The 21,823-nt window shown below is 37.3% G+C and overlaps 1 protein-coding gene across 1 annotated transcript in view; it reads left to right on the top strand.

Annotated features, from left to right (window-relative positions):
- The window catches only part of DPP10 (dipeptidyl-peptidase 10 (non-functional)), a 240,836-nt gene that overhangs the window by 79,123 nt on the left and 139,890 nt on the right, over positions 1-21,823 (top strand). The window contains exons 3-4 of the mRNA XM_009320704.1: positions 8,281-8,375; positions 19,150-19,224. Coding sequence (XP_009318979.1) covers positions 8,281-8,375; positions 19,150-19,224 — 170 coding nt within the window. The remainder of the gene's footprint in view (positions 1-8,280; positions 8,376-19,149; positions 19,225-21,823) is intronic.

Here is a 21,823-nt window from a genome sequence, read left to right as displayed (position 1 = left end):
TTCTGTAATGCTCATTATTTGCAAGTGAGGGGAGGTTACGATGCGAATACTTAAAGAATGTCAGTGCCTAGTACTTCTGGGCTCCTTTAGGCAACTAGCTTAGGCTAAGATTTACAGTGCTATATACAAATTAGCCAGCAATTACTGTCTATGCTCTGTGTACCTTCTTTATAAATCAGTTTTTTCTTCAACCTATTCAATATCAGTATCAGTAAATTCTAAAACACTGTTGAGCCACGTCTTAGCAAGTTGGACTTGGCACGTCTCAAATCCATTGAAATCGGTGGATCCACAGAAGTTTATCTATCTCAGGAGTTACCATGAAATAAACCTTATTATCAACAAATAATCAAAATTTAGCAAATATTCTACCAAAGTACTTTCGTTTGGCAAACAAAATTTACATTAACAGTGCCGTGAATTTAGTAGGAAGTAGGTGTTTTTTCCCCAGAGGACTACTATTGATTCTGTTACTCCTTGTCACTATTAGCACCTGCAAAGATTATTAAAGTTAATCTCAGTGAACATGGTGGCAATGTAGATTTACAAGCTAGGCAGCTTTTAGTTTTATGATAAGCTTGGATTGCTGTGATGACTATTAAAGGCTAGAGGAAAAATACAATGTGTATTCACAGGTTAAAATGCACAGCTTAAAAACTCTGTGAATAGAATAGAATAATAGTCAATAAAATAAACCCACTGGAAGCAACACAACTCTTGCATGGCTAAGGTGAAGCATGCACAGAATATTGGAAGCTCAGATTCAGGAATCTCCTAACGGCTGTGGCTTTAGTGAACCCATGCAGGGCAGGGTTCCTGCTTTTATGCTTTATCAGGGAATCCCCAGTTGTTCCTGAAGCTCTTGGATCTTTCCAAGTACAACGCTGATGACTCTTAGTACTTTGTTAACTGGTCACGTCTCATATCTCTATTGGTCTGGGATCTCTTGTAATATATCCCAGACGGAGAGACCTACAGAAATAACAAAACATTTCATGTCACCTTTGTTCGTTCACATGTAGGACATGAATACCTTTCTCTTGACTCTTACAGCTGAAATATGCGGTTAATAAGCGTGTCAACAGTTTAAGGCACACAGGGAGTCTCTTGGAGTGACTCCGTGGGGGGGAAGTGATAAGTAGCCTGGAGCTTTTTGTGTCATGTACAGGTCTGAATATGCAATACCACCAATAAAAGAAGAAAACTTCCAACTACTAAAAAGTTGGATCAATATTGAGGTGAAAGTGAATAGGACTAAAAATCAAGAGACTTGAGTTCCTCAGCATGCTATTGATGGGCTGTGTGACCTGCGGCGAATCACTTCAGCTCCTTGTGCATCTTCTTTATCTATTACCTTTTGTATTGTCTTTTCTAATTCTTTGGAGTAGGAAACTGATGACATGTAATAAAGTTTTTAACACAACAGACTTGTGCATCTGTAAACAAGGAAAAGGTGGTTTTCTGAGGAAATAGTTGCCCTACTTAATATTAATTGTATTCTTATCAAGTAAGGTGCAACGGCTCGCTCTAAGTAAAGCTTGTTTTTCAAGTTGGTGAAAGCAAATTAATGTTCATTTGGGGAACACTACTGAAAGAGAACAAAGAAACAGCTCAGTGAACTAACGTCACACAATTGTTGTTTGAAATAATTAGATAATTTATTTGGTAAAGCAATTGCAGTCTAGATACCACTTCTCATAGCATTGCTTACAGATGCAGGCATTTTGAGTAAAGGTAATAGAGGCTGGCTCCAAACAATAGTAAGTTTTTAAGTGTTTGGAATATGGAGGTTTAGTCACAACTTAGGTTTGCTTTAAAGTATATGGTAACTTGCCCTTTCAACCCAGGCTGTGTAATTTAAATTACAGGATGAGTTGTTCAAGTTCAGTGACATGTGAAATCAGAGCTTATACTCATCAAATAAATCACTACCATTCAGTGTCCTGCTTTCAGAAAGCTAAATCATTAAAGACCATATAGACCCTGGGCCAGATTCTTACACTACCACAATATGAAGCTTGATTTTCAGTGGTGGTGATGTAATTAAGGATGGGAGTTAGTCCATTTTTTCCCCCAAATAATACGTAATTTTTCATTAGAATTTAAAAGGGCTTGGATTTTTTTAGATAACGTGGACATACATGATGCCATGTGAAGGTAGTTGGAACAGCAAGTGCTGCAAATGAATTCTGTAGCACTTAGGACATGGCAGAGTGTGTCAATTCAATAAATGAGGGTAAAAAGTTATTGCAGAATTGATGGGGGTCAAGCTGCTTGTCAAATATGAAGAGTTTTGCATCGATTTCTTTGCATTCTATGATATTTTGCCTGTATTTTGACATTCCCTGGAATAATATATATTAGGTCAGGCACAGCATAGAGCTGCGTCTCCTGCAAACAACACATATCCTGATCTTGAGCAGAACCTTTACCAGTGTTGAACTAAAACAGGAACAATAGCCTTAGTAAAACTGTTTATATGAAATGCTGCTTTCATTTTAAAAACACTTGAGATTATGATGATGCCATATTTATGTAATAGTTGCATCACTGAGGGCTATATTTATGATATTGATATATACATCCAAACTGTGATTTAAACTATATGGCTTAATCATTTCAGCAAAACATGTGTTCCACGTTCTTTGCCTAGAGGTAGAGCACATGATGAAAAGATTTACTTTTAAAAACATACAATAGCATAAGAATTTGGACATTTAGCCTCACAATGATAAATTACTGTTGGTTCTAAAGCTAATACAAATTTGTAAGAAGATGTAATATATACAGCTAATACAAATTTGTAAGATGTTGCTGACTCAAGTGAAATTATTATGCTGCAATAATCACAGGAGAACTTTGGTTTTAAAGTTTGTTTTCATGTAATATTTTATTTAATGTTGCATTATTTGTGAAAGCCAAATAAGTCGTAGAGAAGCTGTTCAGCAGCAGGTTTGGTCTACAGAGCTGTTTGTCCAAAAGGCAGCCTCCCTTAGATTCAGGTTTAGAAATAAACTCAAAATCAAGGTGGAGTAAATTATTCCCAAAGATAGTTACCCATAATAATAGCTGAGCCTACCATACCTTTTTCTGTCTATCATCAGAGTGAATGCTGAATCACCGGATTTGTTACCTTATTCAGATGTTAAGTTCATCTTCTAACAAACCCAGTGAGTTTAATTAAACTAGACACTGCAGTTCTGATGAAAAAACTTAAATATGCAACACAGAGAACAAGAAAGATATTTATGGCAGTCTTTGTGGAAACCCCTGCAATCTAGTGAACCACTTTGGTAAGCTGTACCTGAATGACCTCAGCAGGTAAACTAAACCACCTGCTGCAGGGTAAGGCAGGGGAGGGGAGAAAGAGAGGTAATCCATTTTGTCTGCCTGGGAAAAATGTCTCTTCTGAGATTTGTGGAATTTGCATGCTGTGCCTGTGAGCATCATACCAGGCGTACACCCACACGGATTCTCTGAATGAGTCTGCAGCACTAACCAACCCCAGTATCCCATCTGCAGCTGAGATCAATATTTGATAGTTTGTAGGAAAGTGGAGTAGAAGGCACAACCAGGAGACGAATTATGCATCAGAAGAAAAAATAAATATCCCTTGATCCCACAGGCAGTCAACTAAAAAAACCCCAAGGTTTGAGATTTTTATTAAAATTGTCTTAGCACAGAGCTACAAACACGAGTTACATTGTGCAGACAATCCTGTATTCCCAAAGATTCATTGCAGAAGAGGATGAAAAAATCAATGGAGGGAGCTAAATCCACAGATTCCAGGCCAGAAGAGATCGCAACAGCCATCCAAACTCAACCTTTTATATTTTTACCCACATTCAGACTAAACTAATTCTTGACATAAAGATCTAAAGCGTATCTTCAAGAAAAAACATCCCAGGGCTGCTGATTCTGTCATGTCCTCTGCTGAGCTCTTCCACACATCCCAACCTCCATACCTGTCATTAACTTTTCCCTAACAATATATATATATGACCTAGATGTCTTTGCACTTTCTCTTTGTTAACCTGAATAATTTTAGCCATTCCAACCTTGCATTTTTATGTTTGCCTTCTGATCCAGGGTTACACTGACAATTTCTTAGCACTCCTCTACTCATTTCCCATTCTCGCGGTGTGCATTCCAGGAACTGGACATTTTACAATAGTGTCAGTCTCACCAGTGGTGTAAGCAAAGGGAAGATCACCCTAGGACTCTTACTTGTGATCCACTTATGTTGAAGAATTGCATCAACTCTTTTTGCCATGATATTGCATTGAGAACACATAGTAGAGTGTTTATCTGCATAAGCCCATAAGCTTTTCTTTCCATCACTGCTCTTCAATTCCAGTCTCCTGTCTACAATAATGATTGGTTAACCAGGTGAGACAGATTACTTGGTAGGAGTACCCTGTCTTCCTCTTTATTTTTCTTAATGATACTATTTTTAATCATTCTAATGTGTTGCCCGTTAATTGTGTATAATGTAAGCTTTGGAATCACGATGTCATAAAATAATCAAATACCTTGAAGAAAACCCAATATACGGTTTCAGCATAGTTGCCTCTATCAAACCTAAGCCTGTCAAATGCTGTTTAACAATGCTGTTCTGCAAAATGCTATCAGGTGTTAATTATATTGCTAGCCAGTATTTTGTAGGAAGAATCCTGGATTTATTGTGCCGCTATTTTATTTGGGACTGATGTGAGGATCACTTATGTACAGACCGTTGGGTGTCTGTTTTCACCTTTTAGCAGCACAGAACAATCTTATTTATCCAATGCTCTGGAGTTTCCAAAGTTTTCAGAAATTTGAGAACTATTACAAACAGGAAATTTTATTATTTTAAAGACACTTTTTTGTACATCATCTAGGGCTGGTGACTTGATAACTCATGTTCTTTAGAGAGGCTTCCTCACGTTCTCCTTTGCTCAAGACAGAATGCTTTCTATTTTAGTGATGTCCTTAGATGGATAATGTAGCTCTTCAGTGCTGCAATTTCTGCCCAGCCAAGAGGTTTTTATATGATACTACTCTGTTTTAAATTAAACGGGGATTTCTTCGATGTAGGAACTCTACTTCTCTGAATGCTTTGTGAAATGTGAGGGATCCCTGAACTTTGTGGTGAAGACATCAAGATAATAAAATAAATCAATCAGTTGTGTAAATGGACAATGTTAAGGACTAGGTATTATTTCCTTCTGTAGACTTTTTAACCCTAGGTAACAAAAATTTCAAAACAAACATATGTTTATGGCTCTTATTTACATTTGAGCTATCAATGAAAAAAATCATCATTATGTTGTGTGACCATCAACTATCACATTATCCAGCCTGACAAGCTATTGATTGGAATGAGACTTCCATATAAATTAATATGATTACTTTTGAAGACTGTATTTATGGTCAATGCTTGCATGGATTTTGATATAATCTTTTATCTGAGAATCTCCATGTATTTTGCAAGTGTTCATTTAATTTATGCACTTCAGGAGTTAACTACTTAATCCAATTTAGAGATGAAAGCCCAAGTTCAGTGAAAGGTATAATTACTGTCCAGTAAAGGCTGCCTTTTGAAGAAGTCTGACTCTCAGTTTTCTGTTCTGATCATTTGAATAAAGTTTCTTCTGACTTGAGAACAAAGGCTTTAATTTATGTCATTTGTAATTTATGTATTTGCTCTTCCAAATGCTGTTTCACGCTGTGTGTATGACTTGCAAGAAGAACCCTAGGGACTGTGTATTTTACTCATGGTCCTGTTAGCAATTTTAAGGGTAAGTTCTTTATTTGGGTGAAATGTTCTTGATAGGATTAGTTAATGAGGCATGATGCTGTAAATCCTGTTGGCCAAATGTACATGGCATGTAGAAAAGTAGATAACTGAGAAGAAGTTACATTCTGATACTGTTGTTTGGATTTGGGTAGTGTATTAGTCTCACCTATGGACCAAAAATGCATTGTTCAGAGCACTGTTCAAGCAGGGGGAATGAACTTGGCTAGTTGTTGACAGCTGTTCAATGTTTCTGAGTTATATGTGCCATTTCTCACATTATGGTTTACTCATAATTGGGAACAGCTCTTTGTCCAGACAATTTTATTTTTTCTATAATATTGCTTAGCACTGTGGTACAACATCATTGGGGATTTTCAGTGCTAGAGGACTGTCGTGGTTTAACCTCAGCCGGCAACTAAGCACCACCCAGCTGCTGGCTCACTCCCCCCAGTGGGATGGGGGAGAGAATCGGAAGGGTAAAAGTGAGAAAACTCGTGGGTTGAGATAAAGACAGTTCAACAGGTAAAGCAAAAGCCGTGCATGCAAGCAAAGCAAAACAAGGAATTCATTCACTCCTTACCATCGACAGGCAGGTGTTCAGCCATCTCCAGGAAAGCAGGGCTCCGTCACGCCTAACGGTGACTTGGGAAGACCAATGCCGTCACACCGAACGTATCCCCCTTCCTCCTTCTTCCCCCAGTTTATATACTGAGCATGACGTCCCATGGTATGGAATGTCCCTTTGGCCAGTTTGGCTGTGTCCCCTCCCAGCTTCTTGTGCACCTCCAGCCTTCTCAGTCGGTAGCGCATGGGAAGCTGAAAAGTCCTTGGCTAGTGTAAGCACTACCTAGCAACAACTAAAACATCGGTGTGTTATCAACATTGTTCTCACCCTAAATCCAAAACACAGCACTGTACCAGCTACTAGGAAGGAAATTAACTCTATCCCTGCTGAAACCAGGACAGGTACATAAAAGGATATATGCAAAAAACCCTAACAGAAGTTGGAAAAACTTTAATATTCTGTAGTAGCCAGTAATCTGAAACCACAATAACTTTCTACAAAGTGTTACCTCTTTTTATTCAAAATGAATGTTTGAAATCTTTTTCTTTAGAAGAAGTTACTATTAATTCCACACTTCACAATCTAATTTTCCTTCCTAAACAACAGCTCCGATAATCCTGTTCTAAACTCCATCAATCCCACCACACTTCCCAGCCTTGATCCTAAAATAGTTTAGTAAGCTCTGAAAATGAGGCTTCATTAATTTTACAGAACATACCAGGGGACATGCACTAGTGCTGTATATCTAGAGTTTCTGTGGAGTCAATTAAAATACAGCTACATTTTCCTGAATAAGCGAAGCTTATTTTTTATGATACCATACCCTTTTTCTCCAGTCATGTTTACTTCCCACTTCATAAAATTCAGGGATCTGTAATGAATTTCTGAGACATTACTGAGGATTAGTAAAGTTCTTTTGTGTTTCCTTTAGGCTTAATTTACAACTTTCCTTATGCTTTCTACATTTTTATAACAAAATAGTTTCATCTGATTAAATATGAATCTCTTACATGGGTTTTAAATAACATGAAAGAATCAGCACTCAATCTATTCAATCTCTTATTAGAAATAGTGGGAAAAATTTGAACCTTTTTTTTTTTTTAATCAAGGCTTATGTAGTTATTGTGTATTTCTTGGTAATTTTGCAGGTATTGATACAAACAGATACAAAGCCTTTTTCATAGGAGCCACAATTAATTTTGTAATTTTTTTTTCTTTAGTTCAGGTGTATTTGATTATTTTTCTTACGGAAACTTACAAGTCAAGTAAGTGGTAGAAGGAAAAAATTACAGCAGTTCATCCCACAGTGTTTTAAATGTTCTACAAATGGACCTATTTAGCTTTAACCCTCCTTTGCTGACATTCAGCTTATGTGATGACCTGGTATTCTGTGGCCCAGCACTAAACACACAGGACATGGATGGTCTTAAGATATAGTACGTATCTTTGTCAATCCAGTTACCAGAGATACAGAATAGTACAGAAGTTTTGTTAGAATCAATTCTAATGAGATCTGTGAATATGGTGTCCAGCAAAAGCCTTTTTCTTTGCAAAACTTTACTTTGGTATATGGTCCTTTTCATAGTGAATATGGTTGGACCTTAAGGTGTCAGAGTGGCAGTGATATCTAGGTGAGAGCGGTTTTACATTCAAGATGTCACTTTGTTCACAGCAATCCCATTTTTGCCACAGAAAATGTTTCCATTTAAGTGAAATCATATTTTTGAGTGAGGTGAACATGCTATATGGCATAAACTGATATTTTTGAAGCTCATGAGGCAAACCAACAAAACTAGATATTATGAGTGCGATTCTCTCAGTCTTGTTTGCGTATTGGAATAAAGATATTCTAATGACTGTAATATGCTGATTTTCTCTACAGATATTGTATTAAATACTCAATGTGTTTGCTAACTGTTAATGCCTTTTGTTGCAGATACAGCAGTGGTGTATAAAAATAGGAATGGACATGTTGTTGAACTGAATGTAGAAACAAATACAACCACATTGTTATTGGAAAATACAACTTTTGTAAGTAATATATATTATTTACTCATTTCTTAGTGGAAGTCTGCTAGCATTTTTTCCTGCAACAGGAGTGAGAGAGTATAATACTGAAAGGTTACAGAAAATACATTTATAACCTAAAGTAGATTATACATAAATGGAAAGTATAATCCATTCCTCCGTCAGTGCATGATTTCTGGCTTATATTTGTTGTTTTATTCAACCTACGTGTGAATGACCAAAATGTTGGAATGTTGTTGGCTGTAGTCTATGCTCTGTTCAGGCCACTTGAAGGATCATGCCTGGCATATGTGCTGATGAATCTACCTGATGTCTATTATAATAAGAGATATCATAAAATGGGGGAATGATACTCAAAATATTGAGAGCTTTTTCCTATTAGAAAAGCAGAAAAGTGTTCAAAAGTCATATGAAGATTTTCTTTTAAGCAATTAAATATGCAAAGAAAAATGTATTTCCTAGTCTTGTTAATCTCTGGCTTCCTTGTTCCTTTGTGCTTTAATGGCAAACTAGATGGTTGGGGATTATTCCTCTTGACCAGTAAATAGTATATACATGAGTGGTTTGCACATGTTTCTGACTAGCAGTAATTGCTAAGAAATGTTTTAATGCCTTAGTCTACATTTTCTCTTGCTTTGCTTGGTGCTGTTGTTCTCAGTGATACCACTTATAGCCTACCCTGTAATTCTCGTTTATTAGGGTTTTGCAGCATAAACGCGTGGCTTCTCAATCTTTCCTCATAAATACTCCATACAGACCAGTGGCTGTTACTGTTAATCCCTGTATTTTTAATTTAGTAAAATCTTTTGTACCTGTAGACCCAAAAGGATGACTCATTTTCATCAGTGGTCTTTGACAAAGGTTGTTTTTATTCCAGACCAGTTCCTGGCCTTTGCTGATACAGATTCCCCATTTCAAAGCATAAAGCCCCTGGTGACCTTTTCTTCTAATTCCTCGAGCTAGAAAGAGGAGAGCAGAAGTTCAGGAGAAAGAACTTGACACTGACTTCCTAGGTCAATGTAAAGATGAAGGAGAAGGGAGGAGAGAACTGTATTTTAATGGAGTGTGTGTGAGGCTCCCTTTCTGTAAGCTGCACCCTTCCATATGCTGGGATGTGCCTCAGGGTACCTCCTAGCCCAAAAAAGACTGGCAGACACAATTAAAAGTGGGTGAAAAGGTGAATTTCTGTAAAGTACAAACCACAATGTATTGCAGAAGCAATTTTCCTCTTACCTGTGTATGTGTGTGTGAGCACTTGCCTGGCTAAGTAGAGGATTAACTGTGTCAGGCCTACGTATTGCCTTTAGCGTATAACTTGAATGCAAGCAGCTGCTTGGACATCCCTGGCTATAAAACTTGACTTCAACGACAAGACTTGAGTTTCCTCACAGATGAATTCATACACTTTTGGCCGCAAGTATTTGGCTCATGCTATGTCAAGTGTAATGCCAGCATGACAGGCTATTCAGGCCATTATGCTAAACCAGCCTTGCCAAGTAATGATGGATCAGTATGGACAGGCTGCTTCACACTGTGAACGTCGCCTCTTTTCACAAAGTTGCTCTTCTCTGGGCTTTTTATGGAACTGATTTATCCTTAAGTCATGCAGACTGAGAGAGCTCTAGATACTAGATATCTACTCTTAATTAGAAATGTGGGAAACTGATCCAAAATGGATAATATTCAAGCAATCATTTAACAATTATGTATGGAACAGAGACAAATAAAAACATGTGTGTGTTTCCCTGCAAAGCTCCTCTCTGTACACAGTCAAAAGCTAAGAGTGTTAGAGGTAAATAAAGTGAATTCCAGCAATGGTTATTCATATGGAAGTAGAATAAAAAGCTGAAAACAGAGCAGTAAGTTTGTTGGTGTATGTTTGGCAGAGAGCAATGGGAAATGCTGCTGTGCCAAGTTGTCTGTTGACAAGGTGGCCAGCAATCCTAACAGATCATAATGTTACAGAGGCAGACTGTACAACTGAAATAAAAAACTGTCCTGTTCTTCTATGCTCCACTGTCCCCAGATTCACACTGCTAAATGTACTCTTCCAAAGTTAGACACCTGGATTGTTAATCAAACATTTTTCTCGCTCAATGTCACATCTGCTTAATCACTGGTGCATAATTAGAATGGTGCTGGTTTAATGACTCTGCAGAGATGTCTTGTATTAATAAAAAACACAGCACAGATACAACATAGGCAGTGGCAATGCAAGTTCCTTCATTCTTCCCTATCAAAAGGTTTTAGTCATGGAAGAGTCACCTTTCGATGGGAGTTACTAGTCTCCTTTCAGTCTGTGTTCCCTCTCCTGTTTGCCTCTCTGTTCAAGCAGCCTGCCGAAGTCGCAGGTTTTTCTTAGTAATGTTGATAATTGTCCATTGAAAATTGAACTGCCATGATAAACTCATTGCGCAGAGGCAAGGGGCTAGTAATAACTCTTTGTCACCACTGATTGGGCTGTATTTGAACCAGCAGCTCAGAAGAGATTTTCTTTTTTCCTCATTACTAATCCCCTGAAGCAGTCTTCCACTGTGTACAGATCACTGGCTCTTCTTTTGCATCTTAGAGACTGCCATTTTTGTGCAAAGTACATTTCTTTTATCCTTCGTTGTGTTGCTTATTGTCTAAAAGTCAAAGATAGCCCTACTGAAAAGCCACTATGCTCACTATGCGTGTGTATCAGCAAAAAAGCAGACTGCAGGTTTTTTTGAAAATGTATGTTATATATAAAAAAGATTTTAAAAAAAACACTTTAAAAAATACCGTTAAAAATAGCCATGCACCTGGAAAGAAGAAAGGCTAGTCTTTTGTTCTTCTAAGATGCCCATTTCTTTTCCATAACGAAATATCTATCCAAAGTTCCTGAGTTAAAAGTATTTTTTTTCCAGTTTCATTAGGTTTTATTCAGACGAAGAAATTACTGCACCTCATTTGTCCATTTCAAATGGAATCCTTTTCTATAATCAATCTATTAGTAAAACAATCTGGCCTTTATGTAATTAAATATTAGCACAGCAATATTATGTATAACAGATACATTGATACAAGTCAAAAGAGTAGCTTGTAAAGCACAAAGAATATCTATTAGCATCTCTGGAGATAATAATTTAAAGACATTTTCTAATACATATTTGTCCTCTGAGTGTATTCGTGTAGTGCATCCTGTTTAAGCTGTCTAATAAACAGTTAATATTCTGAGCCAGCGGCATATAAATGTTAACAGCTGGAGGCTGGGCAAGGCTTCTATTAAATGCAGCCAAAAAAAGCCCTAGACATTAATCACTGTGTGGCATCCTGATGTTTGCGATGCTGCCTCAATACGTGATTACAATATGTTCTCTATCATCTATCTGAGGTGCCTATCACCATAATTGTAAGTGACATGCCTACCAGTTTTTCAGCATTTAGCAATACTTTATTACACATTATAGTTCCAAAATAAGTAACATTATGCCACATTTATCTAAGTAATTTCGGTGTTTAACAAGCATTTTGTTTATACTTTTTGCCGTCAACTATTACATAAAGTCACTAAGAGCAGGTTACCGGTTTCACGCACAAGCCAGCCACAGGATCTGGCTATGCTGGAGAGGAGAGCATGGAGGACCACATGGTTTCTTCTGCTCAGGGGAGGTTGTCCATCTGGTCCCTTATCGTGCTTCTAGCTCAGCCTCTCTAGTCTGTTTTGCGATCCTTAAACCCAAACCAAAATGAAAAAAGCAAACACAGCAATGAGAGAAAACGTGCGTAGGGACTGTGTGTTCTGTTATGGTACTTTCCAAATGTGTTGAATCCTCTGAAAGAAATCTTTAGAAATTTTGCCTTCATTTTTCCCTTTTAAAAAAAGCTGCAATAATTATGAAAGTGGTATGACTTTTATTTGTTAGCCCTCAGTTCCACTGCTTTTGTGGTGGACGTATGCAAAATTATTCCGATGCCACGCATACACCCTAACAAACACTCAGTCCAGGATCCTGGGTCAGAGATGAATCTAGCGTGACTCCTTAAGCCTTTCGAGTGTAGATGATGGGTTATATTTTGAATCATCAAAACAGAGGCTATTGATTTGTTTGCAATGCCTGACGATACAAGTATAATTGTTTTCAGTTTGGAAATTCTAGAATAGGGTCTTGTATTTACAACAGCTTCCCCCCCCAGCTGTATGCTTTGGACTCTTCTTAAACCCAGCAATTCCTGACTTGCTCTCCCCCTTGATTTCGGTGCCTTTCCACAACTCTTTTCAAGCTCAAGGGGGAACCGCGTCCTGGTGCACAGCAAACAAATCTTACTAAGTTGCAAACCTGTTGCCAGGGGCTTGCCAGGAGTATACCGTAGAGCATGTTGTATCGTGGTATTACTGTGGACCGTCTTTTACACAAGGATGGAAAGAGAAAAGGATTACTTCTTGCTGCCTGCTAATTAGAGGATGGCGTCAGAAGGGTGAGCAGAGCAGGAGTAGTCTTGGCTCATGATTAGGCTGTGGCAGCCCAGCTGTGAAAACCCTGTGGAGGCCTTGCAGCCAAAAGCAGAGAATGAGAGTTTTAGTCCGAGCAGAGCTTTTGGCAGGGACTGTTTTGTGCTGTTTTACAGAGCGTTGTTCATAAACAGCCCTTCTTGTTGATAGTTCTCTTCTTTTTGACTTTTTTTTTGTTTTGTGTTCCCCACCACCACACCCCCTTCCTCTTTTGATGGGAAACTCAGTGTGGCATCTTAGTGCAATTATAGTTCCTTTGTTGATTAATGTAGATTTAATTGCAAGAGTAGTTTACATGCTTATATTTTAAGGTCCTTGCGTAAGAGATTAATGAAAGGGTGAATAATGGTAAATACATTAAACAACATTATATAACCACATAAATATTAGTAATTGTTGCAACACTGGGCATTTTAATGACCCACACATGTTGTAAATAGGTGATTATGAACATTGTAACATTATCTCTGCTCTTCCATGCTCCTCTAAATGTTAAATAAGCCCCTCAGCAAAACCTTTTTAGTAGAGGGGTTTTTATGAGTTAGGGTTTATTGTTGCAGAGCACCACTGTGCATAAAGATGGGAAAGCCTGACAGATGGAAGGGTTTGCAGTCACTGTGGCTTGGTGGTGGCCATTGGTTTTTGTGCAAGTGAAGGAGGTTTCAACACACAAAATGCAGGGGACAGTACTCCAAACTGTCAAGTTAGGGTGGCTCTGTGTAGGTTCTCTCTAAAAAATACTCTTGATGAGATCATTCCTTGATACAGAAAAAAGTTAAGGGTTAACTATAGCAAAGATGGGGAATGGGTGGGAGGAAATTTTGTGATTTACTGGTTAGAGGTTATTTTCTACTAGGGAGGCAATGGTGTGAGGCTCCTGTGAGCTGCACAGGTCTCTTCATGCCTTTTTTGTATCCTACAGTCACCTCCTCATGTGTGTGAAAGTATCTTGGGACTACATGAGGAGTTTCAAGTCAGTTTGGGGGATTTGTTTTGTGTTTTTGAGAACCGCCCATCCAGGATGGCCATTGTCCATAGGGTAGAGTTCAGCTTAGATCGTGTTTTAAGGCACATTCATCTTTTACACTTGATAGGAAACCTGAGGGCTAACAGTTACAACACATAGCATTGCAGTGTTTTTGGATCTAGATTAAATGCTCGGGTGACAAAAGAAATAGTGCATTAAGAAATGTAACCTTGGAAACCCAAGTTTTTCAACATTCTAATTATCGTGCCTTTTCCTAATTACGACCTGACTCTCTTCTCAGAGGTCTCCTGTTTTCACTGCTACGAGGCTTGCTCTTCTGCTAGGCTCCACTCTCAGCTGCTCTCTCACCTAACCTCCCCATGATCCATCTTCTCCTTTCAGTCGCAGCAGTGGTAATGGGAGGAAAATCCCATTGTTCCCTTGCTTGCTGGTACCACCTGAGGAAACTGCTACATGCCAAATACCTTGTTGTTTTGCAGCTAATGTATTTCTGTCCCATCTGATTCCCCTCATGCATTGCCATTTGGCCAATGCCTGTCCAATAAGTTGAACTGAATACCTATGAATGCTAATGAACTCCCATACAGGGATGTTCAGTTATACCATTAGATTAAAATTCTGATACGGATGTAGGTATGTGATACAGAGAAATGTGTAATTTCCTTAGTAGTACTACCACCAACCTTTAAAGTAACAGTCTAGAGGTCTTGAAATATTTTATCCTGGATGAATAACAAAAATTTTTAAAGCCTAAATGTGTGTTAAGTGAGCATTAGTCAATAATTGGAGAAGGATAAATAATAGGATTGTGGAAGATGTAAGTTTCTGGAAAAAACAGAAGTACAAGAAACTGAAACAGAAGGAGGGGTAAAACTAAAGGGAAAAAAATAAACAACAAGTAAGTAAACTCCACAGAAATGAAAATTTTCTCTAACTGGTTTTAACTATGATGTGTTGTTTCACTTAAAACTATCTAACTGAAACTATGAAAAAAAGACTACTATAAAGTGTTTGACAGTTGATAAGGATATATTCTTACAGCTCTGGGCTAGACTATATTATAGGTAACTTCCATCTGTCTGCTCTATAGCATATTTTTGAAAGACTATGAGTAAGGCACTGATTTAAATGTTACAGTAATTAAAATCCACAAAAATACAACATTTTATAGTAGGTGAAAGAATAGAACAAAGATGAAGGGAGTAGCCAGTACGTCAATAACTCAGAACCAGGCTTTAAGAAAACGGAAGAAATAAAAGGGAGCTGATACTGAGGGACCCTTGCTGGGGATGCAGGACCTAAACCCAGCCTAAAACTTCTCTTAAACACAATCATAACAGGCATTTCTGTTAACAGCAAAATGCACATAAAATGCAAAATGAAAAAAAAAAATCATCAATGCAAAATATTGACATTGGAAGTCAAACTTGAGAATATATTGTTCATCAGAATTTTGTTTTCCATTTTAATCATCCATATGGAAAGGTGGGGGAAAAGCCAATTGTGTGTGTGTAGGTTCTCCCTTGTATTAATTTGTTGCAGAATCGTTTTTTCTTCGCTTTCACTCTGACAGTCTCAGGTGATTCTCATCTTCTTTTCTTTCCATGCAAAACTATGTTTAGCAAGACATATTTGGAATGTAGATGAGAGAAAGAAGCTGGAAAGCTGAAGGGCAAAAGACTGTTTAAATGCACCGTGTCCTTTTGCCTCCATTTGGCTTTTTACCCTTGCAATCTATGGTGACAGTGAGACTAGCAGTCGTTGCTTGTCCATGGGATCATCACATCATGCATCACTGTCAGGAGAAGAATTAAAACTCTTATCACGTGAAGTATTTCAAAGAAACCCAGAAATGCAATGTTTAATGTGGTTAGACCTAATTATACAGTCAGTGGGGGTTTTGGTTGGGTGAGGAACGCAAGATCAGATATAGGATCATGCTTTCATGTCTGAAAAAGTGAAATGATGTCAAATTCAGCAACATAGGAAAAACGGATGGCAGATTTATGAATTAAGAAGGGAAGACAGTGTACAGGTGTTTAAAAAACATTTTTTTGGCTCAGAATTATGCAACAGTGTGAAATATAACTAATTTAGGGATTCCAGCAATTTATCTAGTCAAAGTGTTTTCTAGTTGCATACAGCCGATGGTTTTCATAGGGATTTTAAGTCTTGATGTGGCTAGGGACATAAGGAAATTACCTTCCCCTTTTCCTTCTCTTCCGCCTTTCCTCTCTTGTGGTTTGGAAAGGGGATAAGGATAAGGCGATATGGAGCACACAGTGCAGCACTGTGTTGAATTACCCCCAATCTCCTAAAGAGCTGATAGTGTGCAGTGATGCAGAGGGAAAATAGCCCTGCTTCTCCATCCAGGAACTGTGCCTAATTAGCCAGCTATATTTCTCCCTGTTTCAGAGCTTATTTGTCCAGAGCTACATTTCTTAGAGATCAAGCACAGCTAAACCATAGAGGCATAGTCATAAGGGGCAGCATTTAGGTCTGTCTTCCTGAACGAAGGCTCAACAGCTCCTGACAAAGCAAGAAGCTGGAAAAGTTGCAGATATGCAGACATGATAGCGGAACAAGCATCCTCCAGACTTTTGATAAGAAGACACCCGAGGTTTTTTAATTCCCAATGTTTCCAATATGGTGTTTTTCCAACACTTTCTTTAAAACTCAAAAATATATTCTCCTGAGAAGAGAACAAACCCTTGGGGTCAGAGTCTTCACAAACTTCTTTTTAATGAATAAATATATCTAATCCCTGTAGTGAACGTCACAACAATCTCCCAAGGACTTGAGTGGCATATGTGTCACCTCCTACAGCAGGGACTGAAACTTTCTTTTAAGCCCATCACCAGCTGATCATACCTCCTCAGTCACGGAGTCAGGCATCTGTTGGTTGGTGAAATACCTTAGACATGTTTATGGGGAAAAACTGAAATCTGTCTTTTGTTTTAGTGAACTCACAGATTGTGAGCTTACTTGCCATGTTAGGCAGGAGGAATGAGTCATGTGATTTTTAATTTTTTTTTTCCTGTTGTTAATCTAGAAGGGCTTCTTCCGTGCATACAAGTAGACAGTTTCTGAATTCATTGCCAAAATTGTGCTTGTCTTCACCAAAAAAACCCCAAAACAGACCTCTAAGGAAATTTAAATCACTTTAAGTGACTTTAAGTCACTTAAATCTCTCTGAAATGCTATTAGAATTAAACATATATTTCCTTAAAGGCTTGATTGTAAATCCAACTTCAAAAAATAGGCTAATTATGATTTTATGATAATGTAAAGAAATCGGCATTGCTATCAGGTTTGGCAATGAACACATGATTTCTGCTGGTCTAATTTTTATTTTCTTGTTTCTTAAGCAAAACATTAAAAAGTGTGAAACAGCTTTATGCTCCTTTTAACAAGAATAATACCATTATACCAACAAAAAGAAAACTATTTTGCCAAAACCATTACCTGCACTCAAGAGATTATAGCTTATTGGCACTGCATGTACACCATGTGCCTGAGGCATTTCTGGAGGCAAACAGAATTTTGCAGGTGAGCGCAAGTTGAATGAACAAGGTCATCTTCAGTAGGATTCAAATGATTTTAAATCCCAAATCCACAAGACTCTATACTTGGGTATAGAATATGCGAGTAGCTCTTGCTGGTGTTGCCTTGAACTGCCAATAGTTTGCAGCTGAGCTACTCAGGTGTTTGCATTAAGTGCATCATTACTTTTGTGGTGGCATAATCAGTGACTGAAGAGTCTTACTAAATGCGTGAAATGGTAAGCACCATGCTCCCTGAGAATGAACTTGGAAAGCTGCCTGGGTTATATATTGCTGAAGACTGAGGTAGTGGGGCAATAATTAATAAGCTACTATAAAGCAGAGAAATTTCACATCTAAAAATGTTTTCAGTGATGTGCTAAGAAAAGGGAATGTTATTCATAGATTAACATTAACATAGTGTCAGCTTAAAGATGGTTAACTCATAAAAGCTAGTTTGAGCACAGTAGAAATCTGTTCTGAATGCTTTGTAGATACAAAAGAATGCTTTTAGGTTTTTTTTTCTCTTCTTTCCTCAAGACAGCAGATTTATCTTCTAACTTTTGATACTGTTATGCTCTTGCATCAAACTAATACACGGTTTATCTTCAAAATAATTTTTTCCCTTTGATTTTTTTTGGATAGCTTGATTCTAATTATCTTACCCAGGAACTTGAGTTTCATCTGTATATCAAAACACAGCATCTTCTCAGTTTATTGGAAGATTAGCTTTTGCTTTTTTTTTTTAGGAATAACTCCTTAGCTACTCTGAATGTACTAGTTTATGACTTCTGGTTTGTGTACCTTAAACCCCTGTTGAATTCATTAGTTTAGCAGTGGGATTAGGCTAAACAGAACAGGATGCTTAAGAAGTCAAATAAGGGAAAGCCTTCCTTTGAATAGTGGATAGATCTTGCTCTGCAGAGCTATTTGTTTATTTTCTTTCACCTTGTACCTTTGTGGTTCTGTTATTTTTTTCTATCCTACTTTTTGTATTCCTATCTGCATTTTTCACTTCTTCTCCCTTTTCCTTTCATTCTGCAAATAGATGTCTTGAGATTCATTTAAAATTATTTCCTCAGTGCCTTTTAAAGCACATTCTTATCTTCCTCATACATAAGATGCATTAAATTCTTTCTGACTTCAGCATTACCCCTTGATTAAATTACAGCCCTGAATTCAATTGGGTGTCCTGTCGTCTTGGATAGTTATAAAGCAATGTTAGTTTTATAATGCTACCTTATGTTTCACTTTGCTCTCCACTAAGCATTTTCTTTCTTATAAGAGCGAGTTTTTCTTTAGTGCAAGTTGTCTTGCAAAATGTTTATGTATGTGGCGTTAAAAGAAAAGCAATAGAGACATAGTGTACACCTATTCTTTTTCTTGTATGTTATCTTTACGCCTAACCTAGTGGTGAATCTCCCTTATAATCATTCCTGAAATACGCACCAACCAAAGTGTCTTCCTTCATCCTCTGTAAATGAATTGGTTATAGTTGTTATCCTTGAGCTTAGTGCTTGCAATCATGATAAAAACCTCATCAACTTCTTAACTGGTATTTAGTGTCGAGGCCAGATTCATCTGTTGCCATTATACTGCTACCAACAAATTAGACTAAGAATTATGTGAGTCCTTCTTTTGTGAAAATTAGGTAGGTGTTCTGAACCAGACCCGTCTTATGAATGGGAAGTTCTTAAATCAACTGTAAGAAAACTTGGAAAAAATGATCCTTCTTACTGCAAACTCACTTTTATTATTACTTCATTTTAGGTAACATTCAAAGCATCAAGATACTCAGTTTCACCAGACTTAAGATTTGTTCTTCTTGCGTATGATGTTAAACAGGTAAGCCAACTATTCATAATCAAAGAGCCTCTAAATTAGAACTCTCAAACCCTTGTTCTTTTGTATATTTCATCTGCGATTCCACATAATATGATTCACGTACTTGATTTCTCTTACCAAAATGTTCTGATGAAATGATGGTGAAGTATGTATTTAAGTATGTACAGAAATACTGCAAAGTATTTGCCTCAGTTGAGGCAAATTGCCATGGCTCCCCTGAAATGTCATGCTGGTTTATGTAGTAGAGGTTTCGTAACCCTTAAACTGTTCTGTTACTGGCTGATTATGTGAAAGCCAATCTTTCGATATTCTGACCTGTTTTAGATGGCTGTACCTGTCACTTACAAACTATGCTAAAAAAAAAATCTAGGCTGATTCATGTCATGGAATTTTTATTGTTGGCTTCAGTAGTCTGAAACCTGATAGTCTGAAAGTCTCTTGGACTATATAATGCAGTGTATTCTTTGTTTCCTATAACATTTAGAGATTTTTGTAGCCTATTATGTTGTCAAAAAGTTTCCATCAATAATACCATATAGAGTTTTCTAAAATAAATCTTTGAACACGAACAAAAATGAAAATGGTTTTATGAATTTCCTCTGTGTGTATTGGTGTTTGTATAAAAAGTGCTATTAAATATGAACTGTTACTCGTTAAAGAATAGTTCTGGATTGATAGCCTCAGTGGTTATTCAAGCAAGTTTGGGTTTTGGGGTTTTTTAAATTTTATTTTGGAACAGTAAAATTTACAAATGCCTGTTAATACCTGTGACCTTGATATCAGAAGTCAATGTTCAGAAATGAGAAAAGATTACTATTGTTTATCACATTATACTGCAGTATAGTAGTTTGCTTATTGTTTTGTGTTGGTAACTGATAATACAATAGCTGTGTGTTGTGGATTGAAATTCTTAGAACAATAAAATATTCATTTCCAGGTCAGTATACAAACCCTTCCAGCCTCCTGGTAACATCGCTGTATTGATCTGTATACCTGCAGCTTTAATAATTATATCTGCAAACTGGAAAATGTGCTGAAAGCTGATCTGAAATATTCTAAAGGTGTGGATGTAAAATGATTTGTTTACTTGGGACTAGATCCAAGTAGGTTTTCTTCTACCAATTCTAGTGGATTCTGCATCAAGCTCTTTTTACGATATGTGTTGACCAATAAACCAGGAAAGAGCTGCTGTTGTTCAGTTTTTTTGTCGTAGAGGATTTATAGTTTTATTCCTATCTGAAAAATATTTGCTCCTTGCTGTTTCCCTTCTTGATTGCTTCTTTTTGTGTGAAAGAGTTTAATAATCCCTCATACTGACTTAATTTCCTCATTTGATGTATTGAAATTTTCATTTTGGATGGGTTTCTTTGTTTGGGATTTTCTTAGCAGTTGCATATATAACTGATATAGAAATATAGGAAAACATGAAAATATCCATCACACTTTATTACATCTAAATGTAGTAACATCAGGGATGAATCCCTGCCTCACAGTAAAGATGGTCCACTGACACGCAAATTGCTCTCAATGCATGTTGAATATATCACTTTGCAGGAGAACTCTCTTTCCATAATCCGTTCTTGGTTTTGTTGCAAAAAGAAACTTCTCCTTCCTTTTACAGTCCAATTGCTGGTAGTTACTTAGAGGGATGAGGTTTGCAGCATTTGCATTTTGCATCTAGCAGTTTCCTTTGCTCAAGTATATTGACAAGAATTAATTAAAATGAGAAACGAACAGGGTTTGGCAAGCAGTTTGTGGTGGTAGTCCTGGATGGCTTTGGATGAGGCTTGTGATACTTGGTCTGGCTGGGCTCATGGCTTTCAAACCAGAAATGTACTGTGGTTGTTGCATCCCCTAGAAGTAGTGGTGATGGTGCTAAAATTTGTTAATAGCTGGATGTTGTCAGCCAGATCCTCAGTTGATGTAAATAATAATAATGCCACTGATGTCTGTTACCTCCTGAGAAGAATCTGTTCCTTAGGATGAAAGGGAAAATTACTGAAAAGAGTGTAAGCCTATTCTTTCAGAAGATTTAAAAAAAAAAAAAAATCATTGTGACTATGTGGTAAAAAGACTTTTTTCCTCCAAATTTTCTGATTCTTGGGATATTTGTTAAGCTGGTGAGGCACTTCTGCTTTCTCAAAATCTGTTGGGGGGAAAATGTATGCAAACCTTGGAAAACCTCTTTATTTCTGCATAACTAATGCTTCCTAATAACATGAAGGGTTAAGTTAGTGTTCATTCTTCTTGGGTCTTCCCTTAAATTTTTTTTTTTCCTCAGTCAGAGCCAGACTTACTGGGTCTGGATGAGAGGAAATCCACCTGTCTACCTTACTCCTTCCTCCGGCTGCTAACTATAAATTATAAAATTTATTGTCTATAAAATTAATATTAAATGGCATAACTTAATTGGAGTTTTTCAAATTAGTTTCAGTAGAATCAAGTCAGATTCTTTCTCCATACTCATTTGAGTGTAACTTTTTGCGAAAGTGAGGATTTGCTTATTGTCATGTGTTACAGCACATGCTTGAGTCTTTAATAATACCCAGTACAAGGATCTGCAAATAACTTGTAAGCATTTAGTTGATCTCGCCATCTG

The sequence above is a fragment of the Pygoscelis adeliae genome, unplaced genomic scaffold (genome assembly GCF_000699105.1).
Source record: "Pygoscelis adeliae isolate BGI_AS28 unplaced genomic scaffold, ASM69910v1 Scaffold450, whole genome shotgun sequence".
Taxonomy (NCBI): domain Eukaryota; kingdom Metazoa; phylum Chordata; class Aves; order Sphenisciformes; family Spheniscidae; genus Pygoscelis; species Pygoscelis adeliae.
Note: the sequence above shows the minus strand (reverse complement) of the source record. Positions and strands in the feature narration are given on the sequence as shown.